At 42.1% G+C, this 16,682-nt stretch overlaps 1 protein-coding gene across 4 annotated transcripts in view; it reads left to right on the top strand.

Annotated features, from left to right (window-relative positions):
• The window catches only part of zgc:158464 (uncharacterized protein LOC791139 homolog), a 103,449-nt gene that overhangs the window by 78,304 nt on the left and 8,463 nt on the right, over positions 1-16,682 (top strand). The window contains exons 4-6 of one of the 4 annotated variants that reach the window (XM_051944175.1): positions 6,736-6,879; positions 13,614-13,788; positions 13,937-14,056. In XM_051944175.1, the coding sequence (XP_051800135.1) occupies positions 6,736-6,879; positions 13,614-13,788; positions 13,937-14,056 (439 nt within the window). Of the gene's footprint in view, positions 1-6,732; positions 6,880-13,613; positions 13,793-13,936; positions 14,057-16,682 lie in introns of those variants that run through there. The other 3 variants (XM_051944171.1, XM_051944180.1, XM_051944184.1) reach the window with 3 other exon arrangements.

Raw genomic sequence — 16,682 nt, 5'->3', positions numbered from 1 at the left:
ACTTTAACAGAAATATGCGGATTGAGTTAACTGTGCCGATTGAATGATATGAAATAAAATCTAGAGTCAGAATTTGTTGGGCCACTTAACAAAATCTGACTCCCCTATTATTTTGGGGATCCAAGAAGTGACAACCTCCAAACTTTCTCAGCTACAACATCTGCACCTCTGCTGCTGTTGTATAAGGTCTTGTGTACATGGTGGCTTCCACCGAGTTTTTTGCTTGGAAACTGGAAAAATGTAACACAATCCCATCTGAGTGATAATGGAAAATATGACAAAAGAAAGAAGTCAGTAGACCAATCACACTCCAAATGAAAGGAAGCCATATTGGTGAAAGTTTTGTTTTCTTTTGTGAGAACAAAATCAATAATTCTTTACAAACTTATTACAAAATACACATACATATGTACACCTCCTTTTATGAGAACAAAATCAAACATAATTCTTTGCAAACTATTTACAAAATACACACACACACACAGACACACTCTAAACATGGGCTTTGGTGTTTCCTTGTGACGGATGTAGTATAGATGTCCATCTGTAAAAAATACATTGGTTTATTAGTTCACAAAGTCCTGAGGACCGATGAAGCTGATGTATCTGACACTGGTGAGGGATGATAATCTATTTTGGGAGAAGCTTTGTTTGTGCAATGTCACTGTTAGAACTGCATCCATTTATTTGACCACCACTGAAGACCTCATGAGGATCAGCTTGGAGGGGCCATGTCTTGAGGACTTTGATCCAAGTCCTGCTGTGGACCGCTGGATGAACTCAGCCAAGTGTGCCAGGACGACTTGAATACAAAAAGATGTGGGACAGGGATGTTCTCTGTGTTAAATAACTGAGCCTACTGCTTAGCTTGTTGTGTGAATGTTAATAATAAAATTGTGCAATTCATAGTGAAAATTCATAGTGCTCCTAAATTTTTTTCTGTGCTCCTAAATTTTTTCATTTAGGAGCACCTGTGCTCCTAAATGAAAAAGCTAAGTGAACAGCCCTGATTATGTGTAACCATTATATTTGCAGACCTACTATCTGATTTAATGGTCCTTATACAGCTGCTTTATGCAGTGGGTGGTGTTGACACTGTTTGAAGATTTGAAAGGGAGATTTGTTTACAACCTGTGCGATTGTCTAACCACTCATGTTCTGCTCCCTACCAAGTGCCATTGTGGTGATGTTGCAATGTCTCTAGATGTCACCAATTAAGTAAAAATGTTAGCAGTGTGCAGTGCCAGGCCTGATTCAAGCATTTCTGTGGGCAGATGGGCTTTTTTAGTCAGTTTAGTTGTGGTTCTGTGTGCTTTTAGCTTTCCGTAGGCCAATTTTCCTCAGTTATCTTTCTATAGTTGCTGAAGCACTTCACGGCTGTGTAATATAAATAATTAATGATGTGGTTTACCAGTCAGAATTCCGAAGCACTTTCCTGCTCACATCAAAACCTTCATAGTTTATACTCCAGCAATTATGTGGGAAATGAAAGTGTCTCCAAACAAAGTATTAGCAGATAATGAAGAAAGATGCAAGTTACTAAATTCTGGAGTGGGCTTTAAAAAAAAGGATTTAGTGAGTACCAAGCGCTGCCTCCACCCTCCCACCATGGTATAACACGATAATGCAATCTGTATTAAAGACTATTTGTCTTCATTAATGATGGGAGAAGGAGAGCAGAGTAATGCTCCTTGCTACAGCCCTTTTTCCCCGATTGTCCCTGTTCTTGCCTGCATTCTCGCCTCTTCACAACACTAGGTCTGGTGTTATTTTTCACCGGGGGACTATCTCTTGACAGGTATGCAATAGAATGTAAATTCCCTGCCTTGTTAGGGTGTTGGGAGGCAGTGTACTTGCGGTTTGGTTAATCACTCATTCTACCTCACTCTTCAGACCGAACTCACACGCTCGCCACTTTCCTGCCTTCCTCCCAGCTGCTGAGAAGGTGATGAATGACTGTGGAGGTGAAGAGTGAGGAAGATGCATTAGAATCTGACCATATATGAAGAGCCTGTGCGTGAGGGCAGGAGAAGGTGTGCTCTTAGGTCCGTCAGCCTCTGTATTGTGACTCTGCATATGGCATGCTCACTCACGCAGTCAGACATGGACCCACCACTACTGGAAATCGGAGCTTTGTCACAGCAGGACTAGGATCGAGAGCCATTGTTACCTAATCTCCTTGCCCTCTGTTACCTGCTAGTAGCTCCTTTCACTTGGATCCTGGCCAGCAGGATACCACACGTTTAACACAGAAGATCAGAGACAGCGTTGTCGCCTGCTCCCTCTGGTCTTGGGGAGCTTTATGGTTTTTTAATGAATCTTCATGGGCTTAATGACCCAGAAATCTGAGACTCAAGTCTAATGTCCTAAAATAAATAATTGATTCGGTTACAGTCCTCCGCTGGTGAGTCGCGGCAGGGTTAACGCCAGCTGTTTTGTGGGTGCAACGGTACTGTTTCTCTCTGCTTGGCTGATCCGATTTCCCCCAGCACTGTCTGTCACTCTGCAGCTCTGTCTTGTCCTCCTGGCCTCGGCTGCAACACCCTGCTGATAACCTTCCTGACAGCCCTCTTTCATGAGCCCCAAATGTGTCCTGCCGTCTTCTATCGAGCACGGTCTTATCTTCACTCACACACATTGGCCACACAAAACAGCGCTGTAAACCTCCCTCACAAAGTACAGAAGCTGCACACTGCCAGCAGGCCCCCAGAAGCTTCTACTGGCCGTCAGTAACGCATCTTTCTCTTTATATGGAGGAGCCGGAATAAAGGCCTTGCTGTCATCTCATCTTCATCACGTATTTTCTGTGGCGCTTTCCTTTTAAATCTGAACACGTGGTCTTTCAAACGGCTGTGAAAGAGAGCTGGACGGTATAATGTGATAGATACAGTATGCAGAGAATTATGAGGTGGCATTTCAGTTCCCCTGGAGCATTACACACTTGTTATCTGTAATGATTTGAGTGCCGATGGAACAAACACGTCTTCAGAAGAGCCAGGTTTTGTCTTCTGAGCTCTTCTGCTCATAATGTGCGGCATAAACATCACAATCTTGCAGCTTGTTTTGAATATGCATGCAATTAGCCAACCAAATTAAGCAGAACTAAATTAAATGGCGTTGGTGGAAACAAGCATAGCTGTGATTTATGGTGCTGCACTGTTTACAGTGATGAAGTGCCATGGGCTAATGAAAAGCCTCAGTAAACAAATACCTGGCTTTAAAAATAGATCTGCTCCTAACAGAGAAGGAAAACAGAGTTTAAAAAAAGAAAAAAGGGACCCTTGTCCGTTGTTCAAGAATTCTGTTTTCGTCTTTGTTGTTTGATGAACTATGCTGTCGACACAAATGTGATGCAAATAATAAAGGACGTACTCAAAGCAAGCCGGACGATGGATGGATGCATGAATCTTTATAGTTTTTGCGATTCAAATTCCTAACATGGCCTTTTTTTAAAAAAAAATTAAGCGACAGGTGCCTTGTCAATCAGAATCATTAATAGCCTTCCTTCTATTGTCAACAGGAGAAGTTGTGTGGTAACATGGATTGAGGATTATGCAAATTAAAAATGGAATATCGATCCCAATGCAATCAGAGTAGATGCCAAAGAAGATTGGATGTACTTACATGCTCCTTCAGAAATCTGGCTCTACATTATTTCTGAGTCTTTTAATTCAATAAGTTGACCCTATTGGTTAAATATGGTAATGGTACCTGAAAATTCTGTTTGATAATTTTAGAATTGCAACATGCATCCGAAGACTTCCTGTGTTGGTATAGTCACTATAGAAAGCTGACAAATTAAAGGAACAACCTGAACCTTTGACTTTAGGATGTGGTGGCTCTGTTATATTGTAGGGGGATTTTGCTGGCATATCTTCGCTCCCCTTGTCTCCATAGAGGATAGAATCACTGCAAATGAATACAAAGTTGCTCTGAGTGATCACCTTCATCCCAGTGATGAAACATTTCTATCATGACATTAGTGGTCTCTTCCTGGATGATAGTGCTCCAGTGTATGCAGCATTATAGTGAGCGTGAATGACATTTTCCAGCTGACATTCATATGCAGTCTCTTCAACACTTAACCTGTTATTTGCAGCGACTGCAACGTACCACCTCCACAGCTGGTAATGGGTTCAAATCTGCATCAGCCTGTATAGCTGTAAACAGGTTTATATATCCCTGTGTGTATATGTTTATGTAGCGCGCTATGACAGAGGCAGATATGTGAAAATGACGGTTGCATTGTGATGAGCCTTTTGATCCGTATGTAAATCAGCTCTAATGTATACACAACTGCTGTTGTTCCCTTAATCCTGAATATGAATTTGAAAGAAAGCTAAATAGAGTAAAGATACACTTGTCTTCACAGCAACATGGCATCTGCAGTAAGAGAAGTGCATCTTGAATAAGTGGTGCCTGTAGGACTGGCAATACTTTTACACACATTACAAGGTGAGGCACCCAGATTTTAAAACAAACACGCACCTGGCTATTGAATTCCTTAATTTTCACTGTGCTAAATGTTATTATTCAGCTGTGCAACCAAGCGAGTCTGAGCCACGCTTACCCAAATCATCTCCTTGTCCCCACAGTGAAGCTGCAGAGTGCAGGCAGCCTTCTGCTCCCCAAACAATTACACGCTAATCTGCTATGTGAAATGAGTATTAGGCTTTTAATCTCATAGGAAGAGAGTCCCCTACTTCACCCCAAAGTGGAGGAAGTTATATTATGTTTCAGAGTTTTTGACCTTCTGTCTACATTCCGCCGCCACCCTACACATCTCCCATCAGGTTAGACAGCAAGCAGCTCCGCCTCCCAGCCACCTTTCTCTAGATTAGCCCCCTGACACCGCAGGCTCAGCTATTTAATTGCTTGTCGGATTGAATATTCTCCAGTTTGGCCCTTCATCTAGCTCGCAGATATTGCTTCTTATTAGCATGTCCTATACCACTGCCCCGCTGCAATTCCTTGCAGGGTGGAAGACAGACGAGTCTATGACATTATGTTCATCCTTCCCCTGAAAACCAGCCTGTATCACAGCTTATAAGAGAAATGTTACTGTACTGTGTTTTGACAAAATAATTGCTATCCATCAAGATATACTTACATCAATCTTAACTTAAAATCATTAACATTTTCTACTGCTTTTAACAAAATCATGATGAAAGAATTCAGAGTACTTCAAAAGATAGATGTTATGTAGACTGAGGGGGTTTGTTGCCAGTGTTATTCTGTACTTTCAAATCAGCTTTTTTCTTTGAACACATTTGAATTTGTTGAAGGAGAGGGAGTTTGGGATTTTTTTTAATGGGCAGACTTGCATGATTTGTTTTTCCTGCTTTCTCTTGCAGGAGCTTAAAAGAACTGTCACTGGATTTGATGCCTCAGTATCCGTGTTGAAACCGACTGCCAAAAATATCAACCGGACCCATGAAAACACATTACATTTCCTTTCTTTTAACTAATTCCAGTCTCTATAGTAAGATCTCCAGCACCATGGACAGTGACATTAGAGTGCTCTTAATAGCAATGTGAATTGTATTGTTGGAACATCTATTTTGAGATCTATGGAACACACAGTCAAGGAGTCATACATAACACACCCTCCAGAGGAGCACAGAGTAGTTTTCCAAAGCTATTACTGCTGGACCACATTTATTTATTAGCTTTGGCAGCTAACACAGGCTTTCGTTTAGATGTAGAAAAAACAATCCCCTCTTCATCCCATTTATTGAGCATACTCAGCTATTTAACAAGTCACCCTATGTTAGAAACAGATGTGCTGCTGCAGGACTGCTCGATTTAGCCTGGTAATGTCCCGGCTGGACACAAGACATACATTATTTAAAGGGCAGAGCCCGGGTAGTGTCCACCGGGATGGATTACTCTGAGGTACATTCCAGCGACAGATATTGTCTACATTGTTGTTTATCTTAATATAGAGGCCTAAGGACTTTTTTTCATTTCAAACGCACCACAACACAGCAGAGTGCATGCTGGTGTACTGTATTGTTGACTGTCTATAGCTTAGCCTAAGGCCTCTTCCTGTTGTATAGTCTACATTTCCAAAGCATACTGTTGTGTTATATGGGCCTGCCACTTTATTCAAGTGTGTCAAACACCACATCATGCATTCAGTCTTGTAGAAGGAAGGATTCAGAACTTTGTGCTGACATGTTTCTATTGCATCACTCCCAAAGTGAGGCTGAAGTTGCTCATGCTTTGATTCTTGGGTTGGAAATAAAGGCCCAGTGTAGAAGCAGAATGGAGGAGTGCGTGTGCTAAAGGCTTTAAATATTGGGGTTTAACAATGCTTTGCTGAATATAAGTCAAGTATGAAACTGGCTTATCTAATACGAAGCCTTCCAGATCCCTTTTGTAATTTTCAGGACCTCTCAGGAATCTGTGAATTCAACTCTGAGCTTTACACAAAGTGGAAGCGGCTCTAGAACTAACTTCACTTTCTTTTCAGTCCTGTTGTATTCCTTCCTTTTCTAGTCCACAGCTGCTGCTGATTCTTGGATCACAGTAGAAGACCAGCTCTCTGGCACTAGGCTGGCATCTTCTTCTCTCACCTACAGTATTTCTCACTTACTCCTTCTACCTTTTCTCCTTTTCCTCTGTATTTTGTCATCACTTCCCTTTCCTCGCTCCCTTTGTCGTTGTCCCTGTGTGCCTCTTGTTGCTGTCCTCTCCTTCCCTCCATCTCTCCTCTGGTGACAATTGCAGTAGAGATTAAAGTGATCAAGGACCTACCATGGCCTCCTCCTGTTGGCCAACTCAACACCAGCCCTCCCCCGGTGGAGGAGCTAGAGTCTCCTTCCCAGACAGCTCAGCCCTCGCCGGGACAGACAAGCTGTGACCAGCACCACCATGGTGGGTGTTGGTGTTCACATTGTCCAGCGTCTTTCCCATCAATTACCCCACCACCCTCACCGTTCCCTGTCCATGTGTCCATTCATCCGTCCATCCATCCATCCATCTGTCCGTCCGTCCGTCCGTCCGTCCGTCCGTCCGTCCGTCCGTCCGTCCGTCCGTCCATCCATCCATCCATCCGTGTGATTCCATCAAGGGGCAAATGGAAGCGCAAAGAATGTGTGTCGTATTTAAGTGTGACATATTGGCTATCTCTATTTTTATAGTTCTATTTTTGTGGTTGTACTGTACTTTAAGCAGAGAATTATCTATAACCAAGCATAGCTTCAGTTCGGGAGAGCACATTATGATTATATTTGTCTTAAATTTTCCACTCAGTGATGACTTATTGAAAGAGTTCTCATCTTTGAGAAGCACTGAATAATATGACTTTAGGTATTAGCGAAGTAATGACTCCACTTTTCCATCTGGATTACATGTGGCAGAAAATCACTAACTCTTGTGCAGGTTTTAGGCTGAAGGCTCATTAGTTTTAATTGTGCTGAACTGCCTTCTGCATGCGTAATTGCCGTTCGCTGTGACCCCCATTTCCTCTTGTCAACATACTCATAACCATCCCAGATGTCCCCCTGGCCTGGTGTTCTCTACAAGTGATTCGCATGAATTAAAAAAATCTAACTCATTTGAAGGGAATTTTGGCTCTTGACTTCTTGCCATATTTACCATCATACTGGACACAATGGTTGAGTAATTCACCTATTTTTAACCAAGAGAGCCATTAGTGGACTTTTGAAGCTGTTGCACACACTCAGACTGCTGTAATTATCCAGGGAAAAGAAGGACATGTAGCAGAACTAATGCCAGGAATGGGATTTCCCCTGGCAGAGTGGGAAGACTTAGAGTGAGGCCATGTAAGAGGACACCACTGTGTGCTGTAGGCGAGGACAGGGGAAGGAGTTGATTTATGTCCATAAATCCATGGGAAAGGTTCTGGTTCCCCCTGTGATGTGAGTGGGTTTAAGATTGGCGTCCCGTTGTAAAGTGATCCTCTCTCCGTCTCAGCCAGTATGGCCCCACTCTACATCTTTGAGGTCAGAGGTCGATGTGGTAGACACAAGGGGAGGGGGGAGGATGATGGCCTCCACAACCCCTGTGAATACAGTTACAATGCACTCTCTTGACCCCAGCACACAGGCAGACCCGCAGTCGTACTCCAAGACTTTAATTATCCGTTATGCACTGGGTGCCTTACATATGTTAGAGTGACTAATTAAGAGTGAAAAGTTCAGGAAATGTATGTGTTTCAACCGACTATTGTGATTTATTTTATAATGTAATATTGGGTAGGGGGGGGGAAACAATAGCCATTACAATTCAGGTAAATCTGCATTGTCAGTTCGACCTAATTAACACAACTGAAATGCAGATTGACAGGACAGATATTGCATTTACATATTAATGGGGCACTTTTGTCTGAATATAATAAAGAGCTTTCTGCCTTTGTTTTTTGACATGAATTAATTATCTACACTTTGAAGCATGTCTCTTACCCTCTCCTTCCTCTAATCTAAGAAGACCTTAAGAAAATGAAGTAATTAAAAGATATCTAGATTTAATGTTTGAATCAATTCACTTACTGACACTTTGGAGGGTCATTCCTTTGTCCTGGAAAATCTAATTAGTGTTTCATTTTGAAATTTATAGAAAAGAGAACAGAATATTCCTAAATGGGGGAATCATCAGAGATTAAACTTATAGATTCAGCTGCAGCAGCAGGGCTCTAAAAATCTTAAATTAAAAACCAGCCAACAAATCATTGTTTTAGTTCCTGGTGTGCATGATTAATATTAACATAGAAGTAAGTGATATTTTTAAAGCTACCCATTCCTGGGGTATCAGACCATGCTGTGCACTACAGTCAGTGTGCAGTGCATTGTAATGAGATGCAGACCTGTTAATCGTTTCACACATTCTAGCTAGAAAACTTCATTGTCACCTCACAATACAGCAGTCGATGACACACTTCGCCCCTTCAGACTAGTCATCCTTTCTGATAGGAGCATCATTTGTAAATGAGAATTAATTATCCTGCTTAATTAGAGAAATTTTGCGCAGGACTGTGTGTAGAGAGGGAGGAGGGGTAGTCAGTTTGCTCAGAGTCGTCAGTGAAATGATAAATGTTGCTCCATTTTCCTCTTACTTTACAATTTGAATATTGTGACTCTTGAAAGGTTACCATTCCATTTTGCCGTGTGTCTTTATTTACATCGTTTGTGATGCCAGATGGCGACTGTAAGTGTTCCTGTCTATACTCTTATGGCATTATTTTGTATTGTACTGAGCTTTGCCCTCCTGTGCTGTATTACATTGCAGGACTTTATCTTGTGGATTGGCTGCAGTCTAATCATGGAAATGTCCTTTTGACATTTATGCTTATCTGTGTCCCAACCAATCAGCTCACTCTCTCACGTGCTGTCCCTTGCCATCGTCCTCTGTGGGGTTTTTGTTATTTTTTTATTTTTTATGGTGCTCTCCCAAGGAAGGTCTGCGTCTTAAGGGGACAGGTCTTTCAGCCATCAGTCACCATCTGACTGACAGTTTAATCTGATACACCGATTCCATTTGCTGTGCTTTACAAGCAGCAATACTGATAACACACACAGATGCCCCCTCACATTTCCGTACATGTTTTCGTGTGTTTATGTGAGGGCACGCATGCAAGTTTGTGTGTGTGAGTTTCCACCCTTTCGTCCCTCTTAAGCTGCCTCTCGGGGCTTTTGTTCTCCTGTGAGCCAATCCTCTCGTCAATCTCCTGTCGGTCATGTCTCGGGCTGTGTGCTCCGGAGAATGAAAGGGGAATTGGTTTCGCTCACTCCCGCTGATATTCAGCCTTAAAAAATAATTTTACAACAGTTTGATGCTTGAGACGGCTGGCAAACAAAGTGGATATCGGTCCATTCACACTTGAGCAAATAAAATGATAGCTTTTGTTTAGTTTAGAGGTCCTTTCTTCAGGGTTATACTCTTCTCATAAGACTGTGCACTATGCGTGCAGAGAAGTCTATGCTCTGACAGGAAAGGTTGACGGGGTGAGCTCCACAGAGAATAGCTGCTCAACCCTTTCTTTGAGGTTGAAAAAAAAAAGTTTAATCAAGGTCAAATAAAGCACTGATTGTTGGAGCTGGGTGAGAGGAGGAATTAGTGTGGGCACAGGAAGAATGGAGCAAATGTGAAGAGCTGAGGTTAGGCTAACGGCGGAACGAGCAGTAGATACAATACAGAGAGGGATCGTGTGGGAAGATGTCAGCATTCATCTTTACACCACAATAGCAGACACCTTTCCAGCCTCTTATGCTTAGATCCCAAGTGAATGGAAAAAAAATCGTACAATGATCAAAGTACAATCCATGTATGGACAGAGTGTAAGTAGATCAAGTAACTTTGTTGTAATTTTGTCGTAAAACAGATACAATCAGTGACTCCTAGTACCAGCAACAGTGGAGATAACAGATCTGCCTCTCCTTTTCTTGTCGAGACATATTTTCACAGTCCATTTTCCACTATCTTTTTCTGTCCCTGACAAGCAAGACAGCACACAGAAAAAGACAGAGAGAGTTGTAGAGATGGTGGCCGAGTGTCTGAGATGGAAAGATCAAAAGAGAAGGTGGGAGAGAGAAGAGGCAGGGCTAGACATATGCAAACAGGAAGAGAGAAACTGAAAGCAAAGGAGGGAGAGCAATTGGCTGCGTCTTCATGTTGTGATCTGTCAGCACTGACAAGGGCTGAATGGAGCAAACATGCATCTCCTGTGTCCCCTTGGTCAGTTTCCATGGAAACGCTATTTCTCACCCTTACACATATACTGCATGTTCGTCGGTCTCACAGTGAATTCCCTCTAGTCCACATGTGATTCAGATGGACTATGAAAAAAGTGAAAGAGGACTAATAATGTATTTCATGTGGACTTATGTGCAACACGTGGTGCATCATTTGGCTGCCTATAGTCCCAGGCATCAGATGGAAGGAAATGGAGCTGCAGCTCATGCTCCTCCACAGGTCTGAGGTTAGACCCACAATTTACCCAGCTGTCATGCAACAGTACAATTTGGCTGTCATTTTAAGATTCAGCTGTTGCCCAATAACGAACAAAAGTGCAGAGGCCAAGATAACAATCGGAGTCATTTGGAATAATCATTTCCATGAGTTTATGTTTAGGGAAACGCATCAGTGAGCTCAAGGCCAGCGAGTTCAACCTGGAGTTGAGTGAGGAGGTTAAGGGGAGCCCCTGGTGGTGGGAAGTGAAACAACAGCAAGCTGCCTACACAGGTGCCTGCTGTTAGATTATGTTCTGTCCCAGGTAGTGATGGAAGAGGTGCTCAGATCCAGTCCTTTAAAACTACTAATGCAGTTCAAAAATACCCAATTACAAGTATCTGTCCTTGCACCACCTCAATAGACAGCAACTTCTATATTTATATACACTGGGAGTGTTTCTTAATAGAGTGGTGGGACCTCCCCTAAAGAGTCACAACATAAATTTAAAATGTCATTAGATAAATAATGGGATAGTCAATAAGAGGAAGCAAAATGTTGTTACACAAACTTGTATTTATTTTCTTCAGTCTGAATGTTGCAGAAATTTACATGCAACAGTGGCTCCTAACCAGACGATGTTTTTTCTGACAAATTACAGGTTACACAAGTTCAGAACAATTTGTTTAATCTGTAGCATTATTATGCATTTAATAAGCTGATCGTATGTTTATTTTTTGTAGATTTGAAGTGATATTTGATTCTGTGTTATCAGCATTTATCAATTTAAAGTCAGTTCAGTTCCTCATTTAAAATGTAGCAGAACACAGACAAATATGGAGAAGATGTGTGCATACATACAAATAACTGACAAACCAATAAATATATGAACAAGACAAAATGAATGAATTTCTCAAACAAAATGATAAATCCATGAAGAGAAAATATAGCAATTAAGACCGAGGACAAGGTTAACCGACTGAAACGACCAGAGCCGGAGGGAAAAATGTTTCAAGCTTAATTTACCCAAAGGATAAAAATTTGTCAAGTTTTAGATTGCTCTGCAGAACTTGAGTAAATGTAATTTGTTACTTTACACCACTAATTGCAAAATCATTGCCTTTCCCATTGCTATGAGAACATCACTGAATCTTTCCATTTGAATACATTATTTCATTTACAGTAGAAGAGGCACACATGTATGTTTTCCCATTTTGACCCACTTTTTGGTTGCTTCCTCGCGCTTCCTCACATTTGTTGACGTGGCATTGTCTCTTGAAGCCTAAATTGACTGATGGAAACAGCCAGCCCGACAGCTCAGAGTGATACAGGGAGCACTTGGCGAGCTCACAAACTGTAAAGTGTAATGCAATCCTCTGACTGGAATGCAAAGTCTAGACAGATGTAGGGCCGTCTCCATCGACATGTTGTTAAGATCACAGTGCCTGTCTGTCTGTACAGTGCCTGCCATGTTCAGCCTGTAGTAATTAAACACTGAATGCAAGACTGGCCATTAGTGACGGAGAGCAGCAAAGACGGACGCTGTCTCGTGAATGCAAGTTTTCTACTACATTAACCCCTTCCATAGAGACTCGGCTCTGATGTGTTGGTCTTAAGCCGTAAAGCAGCCAACAATCTCCAGCTCAGGCTTGTCATACGGTCGATGTAGGAAGCCGCCCCTCTGTTATTGCTTGAGAAGCATGTCAGTGGCTCTAAATAGTTTCTTCCAAAGCCAGGGGTGTTTTGACATCAATTATAGTGATGGATGACTGAGGGAAAATGGCTGAAACATGCACACACACACAAACACACACACAGATGACCACCACACACGACCACTTCTCCAACCTCCACCGTCCAGCCTTTCTTTCTTTCAGCCTCTGTCACCTTTTTCCAGAAGAGCAAATTCACTTTCATTCGTCCTTGTGAATATTATCTTATCATCTGTTCTCACGTTAGCTTTTGTAAACAAACATAAATGCCTTTTCTGTGAGCTGACTGCCTGTGAAGATGCTCTGCGACCTCCGCCAGTTATATCGTGAGCACGGGTCACCTCAAGCCCCCACACACGATCAAACACTTCCCTGTAAGGTTGCCAAAAGGGCTCGTCGTGTCCACAGTTGACCGTGAGAGTTTGAACAGCCAGTATAATGTTTGACTTGCAGAACTTGTGCGTGGGATTCGTGCGTGTACGTACAAATGTGTGACATTTTCCAAGAGCGCTTGTTTGTGCGTTTGTGTGTACTCAAAGAGTGTGCATGCTCACACATACTGGAGCGTACATGGGTGTATTTACAGACACGTGTGGTCGCTGGAGGAAGTTTGTATGTGTGTGTATTTTCTCTCACTGGAATGTGTACACAGTGGGAAAGGATTGATTTATGCCTCTTCCACTGTGTACATGTCCTTCACTTGGGTGAGTTGCACAAAGTGGCTGTGTGTGTCTGTGTGTGTGTACAAGCACAACCTGGATTTTGGTTCTCACACGCTGCATTGATCCAGTTGAGCAGACGCATGTGACACCATTTCATGCACAAATATCTACTTCCAATTAAGCACACTAGCTTTTTCAAGTGACCTTAACCTGAAGTGGGGTTTGAGTGTACGTACAGTGATATTATCAGAGCTGTAAATGGTTTTAAGTATGTAAAATATGTCATCGTCATATAAAGTCATTTCAGCTGTATTGTCCTTTATTACAGTCCAGTTTGATGGTGTGGAGAAGTCTCGAATGTCGCCCACCAAGGAGGGGAAAACTCGCCCGCTGCAGCGACATTCCAGTGGCTGTCTGGTCAACACTAAAATGACTTCAGTGGACCACTGCAGCTCCTCTGTCGGGGAACGTATTGACCCCACCATGCCTCTGGAAAGCCAGTTGTGAGTCGAATCTGGGTGTTGCTTTGTTCTGCCTGCTTTTTATCTAAAATACCCAGCTTTGGTCTTGTTCATTTTATGCTTGTGAGCAGGTTTGACCTCACCGTTCCTTTGTTCCTCCTCCTTTCTCTTCCCCTATTGTTCCCTGCAGCTGGTACCATGGAGCCATCAGCCGAACAGACGCTGAGTCTCTGCTCAGGCTGTGTAAAGAGGCCAGCTACCTTGTGAGAAACAGCGAGACCAGCAAGAACGACTACTCCCTCTCCCTTAAGTAAGGACAGCACGGTATTCTCCTAAATAACAGGCCACAAACTGTATTATCAGGTATTCAATTGCACTTTAGTGAAAATGCAATTTCAAATGTTCAGTACAGATTTTGACATTTGGGTAATACAGTGTAAGTTTCTCTCCAGATCTGACAAGTGTATTGTCTATGCTTTTAACACAGAAACGAATGTCATAGCATGTTTTTTGGTGGCGTGCTGTAAAGGAACATGTATACCTGTGCCCTAGGAGTCTGCTGACTCTGCCTGTTTTGTATGGTAATAATTTTCACCCTTCAGACCTCTGTCTCCCACCTACTGTACAACTTACCTTGCCTCGTCCTCCACTTCCCCTTGGCAAGCCCTCTGACAAACTCGGCTCCTTGATTTCCCGATGTGCCCACAGCTCGTCTCATGGTGCCCTTTCATCAGTGACCCTCGATCCCTGCCGCATCCCACAGGGGGTTCAAAGGAGTGACTCTGATGGGTTTACTGTAGTCTGACATTTGGAAGAGGTTACTTTCACGTCAAGGCCCACTGTGCAGTCACATCCCATTGCTTTGACGGGAATGTGCAGCTTTGGTTGGTTTGTTTTGATGATTTTCGCTACCAGGTGTCGGGACCAGGTGCCATGGCAACGGCGGTCAAAAAACATAACCAGAAATTTGGAACTGTCGGAAAGCTTTCCAAAAGCAACTGTGGTTAATTTGCCTCGGTTGTCACCTTTAATATCTTGCTATCTTTGTTGACAAGTGATCTTTTCACATGTACGTTCCTGCAAGGAAGGCTCAAGCACATGACATTTAGAAAAATCTCCGCAATTCTCTGGCGACCTTCAGATGAGATGAACATATAATATGCAGAGAGACATTGATTAGCCTTGGTTATTACGGCAGGGCTCATCTAGCTGCAGGCTCATATGTCTTGGAAGGGAAATATAATTCTATTCTCTGCTGCTCCAATTCCCTTCATGTTGCTGTAGCTGACTGCCTGTCTAACCTCCTGTCTCATTGCCTGATCATTTTCGCACTGCTTCTTTTTCTGCCCTATTGACAGACGAACAGACTCTGTGAATCCTAGGCTGCTGGCTGAGTAGAAAATCATTAAATATGTGCCTGGTTTAGTACTAACCACCCCATACAAGCACATTTTAAAAAATATCTTGTTACTTGCACGTATCCTAACCATGAGTAGCTATGACATTCAAACAGGCAGAACTGTAGAGTCCCTATCAGTTGTAAGAACACATGAAATAACTAGACACTTTGGCCGCAAGATTATGGGGAAAATATTCATCACAGTTGTTGTGATTAATTGTGAGATCATGAGTGTTTAGCTAATCAATAGACCCTACAACTCGCTGATGCTCGCTAAACAGCTCAGACACTGTGCATCGTGAGGCCTCCAGTTTCCACACTTAGGCCAACAGTTACTGTGAAAAGACTTTTTGTTGATATTGGCCATTTTCTTTGAGTGGAGTTTTCTATCTCTAGAGATTTTTCCGGGAGAAGCATGCTTTTCAAATATCTATATCACAAATAATTGATTTTTTTTCCCATTAACTTGTAGAATAGCAACTGGTATTCAATTAATCATGCAGCCCAACTGAAAATGTAAAAATCTATACATAAAAACAGATACACTCGCAGTTAAACCTTCGTATTGCATGGTATTTCTCCTAAAGGCAATACAGAAACCGAGAAAACGGCTGCAACACAAAATAATCAAATGTGAAGTTGCTGAGAAGGAGTTCAAGGCTAATGCATTTTTTCTTTTGAACCAAAGGGAATATAAATGCTGTATATTATTTTCTAATAGCATAGATGGAAATCTATTATTTAGTTCTCAAAAAAGGCAAACGCTGATAGGGAAATTAACTCAGGACACACATTAATTGCTGGACCAAAGACCAAAACATAGGGTAGAGAGTTAAATGATAAACAGGCATGAAAAACCCAAGAGGAGCAGACTCATTTCTAGTGTTGATGAGAAAAAAGTTTCTGCTGTAGATGATGATGATGATAGAGAGAGTAATAATGTAGGGAATGAATCTGATAAATGCACCTCCAATAAGCAGCAAGCCCTTTCTGGAACATGAACCTGTAGTGATATTTTTTGTGAAGCTGGAGAGAATTAATCCATTCATCTCTCTATTATGGTGAAAAAGAGATTACCTAATGCTGGAGGTCTCACCCCCCAAAATGAAATGGCTGATTGCTAGATTATGTGAATGAATTAAGTTTTCAGGGAGAAAGACACTGGAAAAGTGTTCGAACTTATGTGGCTGAATTTTTTTTTTTTGTCCTGATTGAACTCAACCAGGTAATGATAAGAAAAGTTTTGATTGAGTGTGAGGTTAAAACATGTTTTAACCTTCTACTTCAGTAATGGTCTCATTACACTAATCCACATCTAAATGATGTGCAGATGACCCTCAATAATGGGCTGCACTATTAGAGAAAATGATAGGGGAGTACAGTTAGTAAAGTGTCTCTGTAATAGGCAGCAGCTGGCCATCTGCTGATCTCCCAGCTCTGAAGGTTACTGTTTTTAGCAACCAAAAGCAAGGAGTTAGGTTACTTCTGCAACGCCCCATAATAACTGTTTGTCACACTGAGTAGAGGAAGAGTAGAA

This window comes from Acanthochromis polyacanthus, chromosome 2 (genome assembly GCF_021347895.1).
Source record: "Acanthochromis polyacanthus isolate Apoly-LR-REF ecotype Palm Island chromosome 2, KAUST_Apoly_ChrSc, whole genome shotgun sequence".
In the NCBI taxonomy this organism is placed as follows: Eukaryota; Metazoa; Chordata; class Actinopteri; family Pomacentridae; genus Acanthochromis; species Acanthochromis polyacanthus.
The sequence above is the reverse complement of the archived record's forward strand: the minus strand, read 5'-3'. Positions and strand labels throughout refer to the sequence as shown.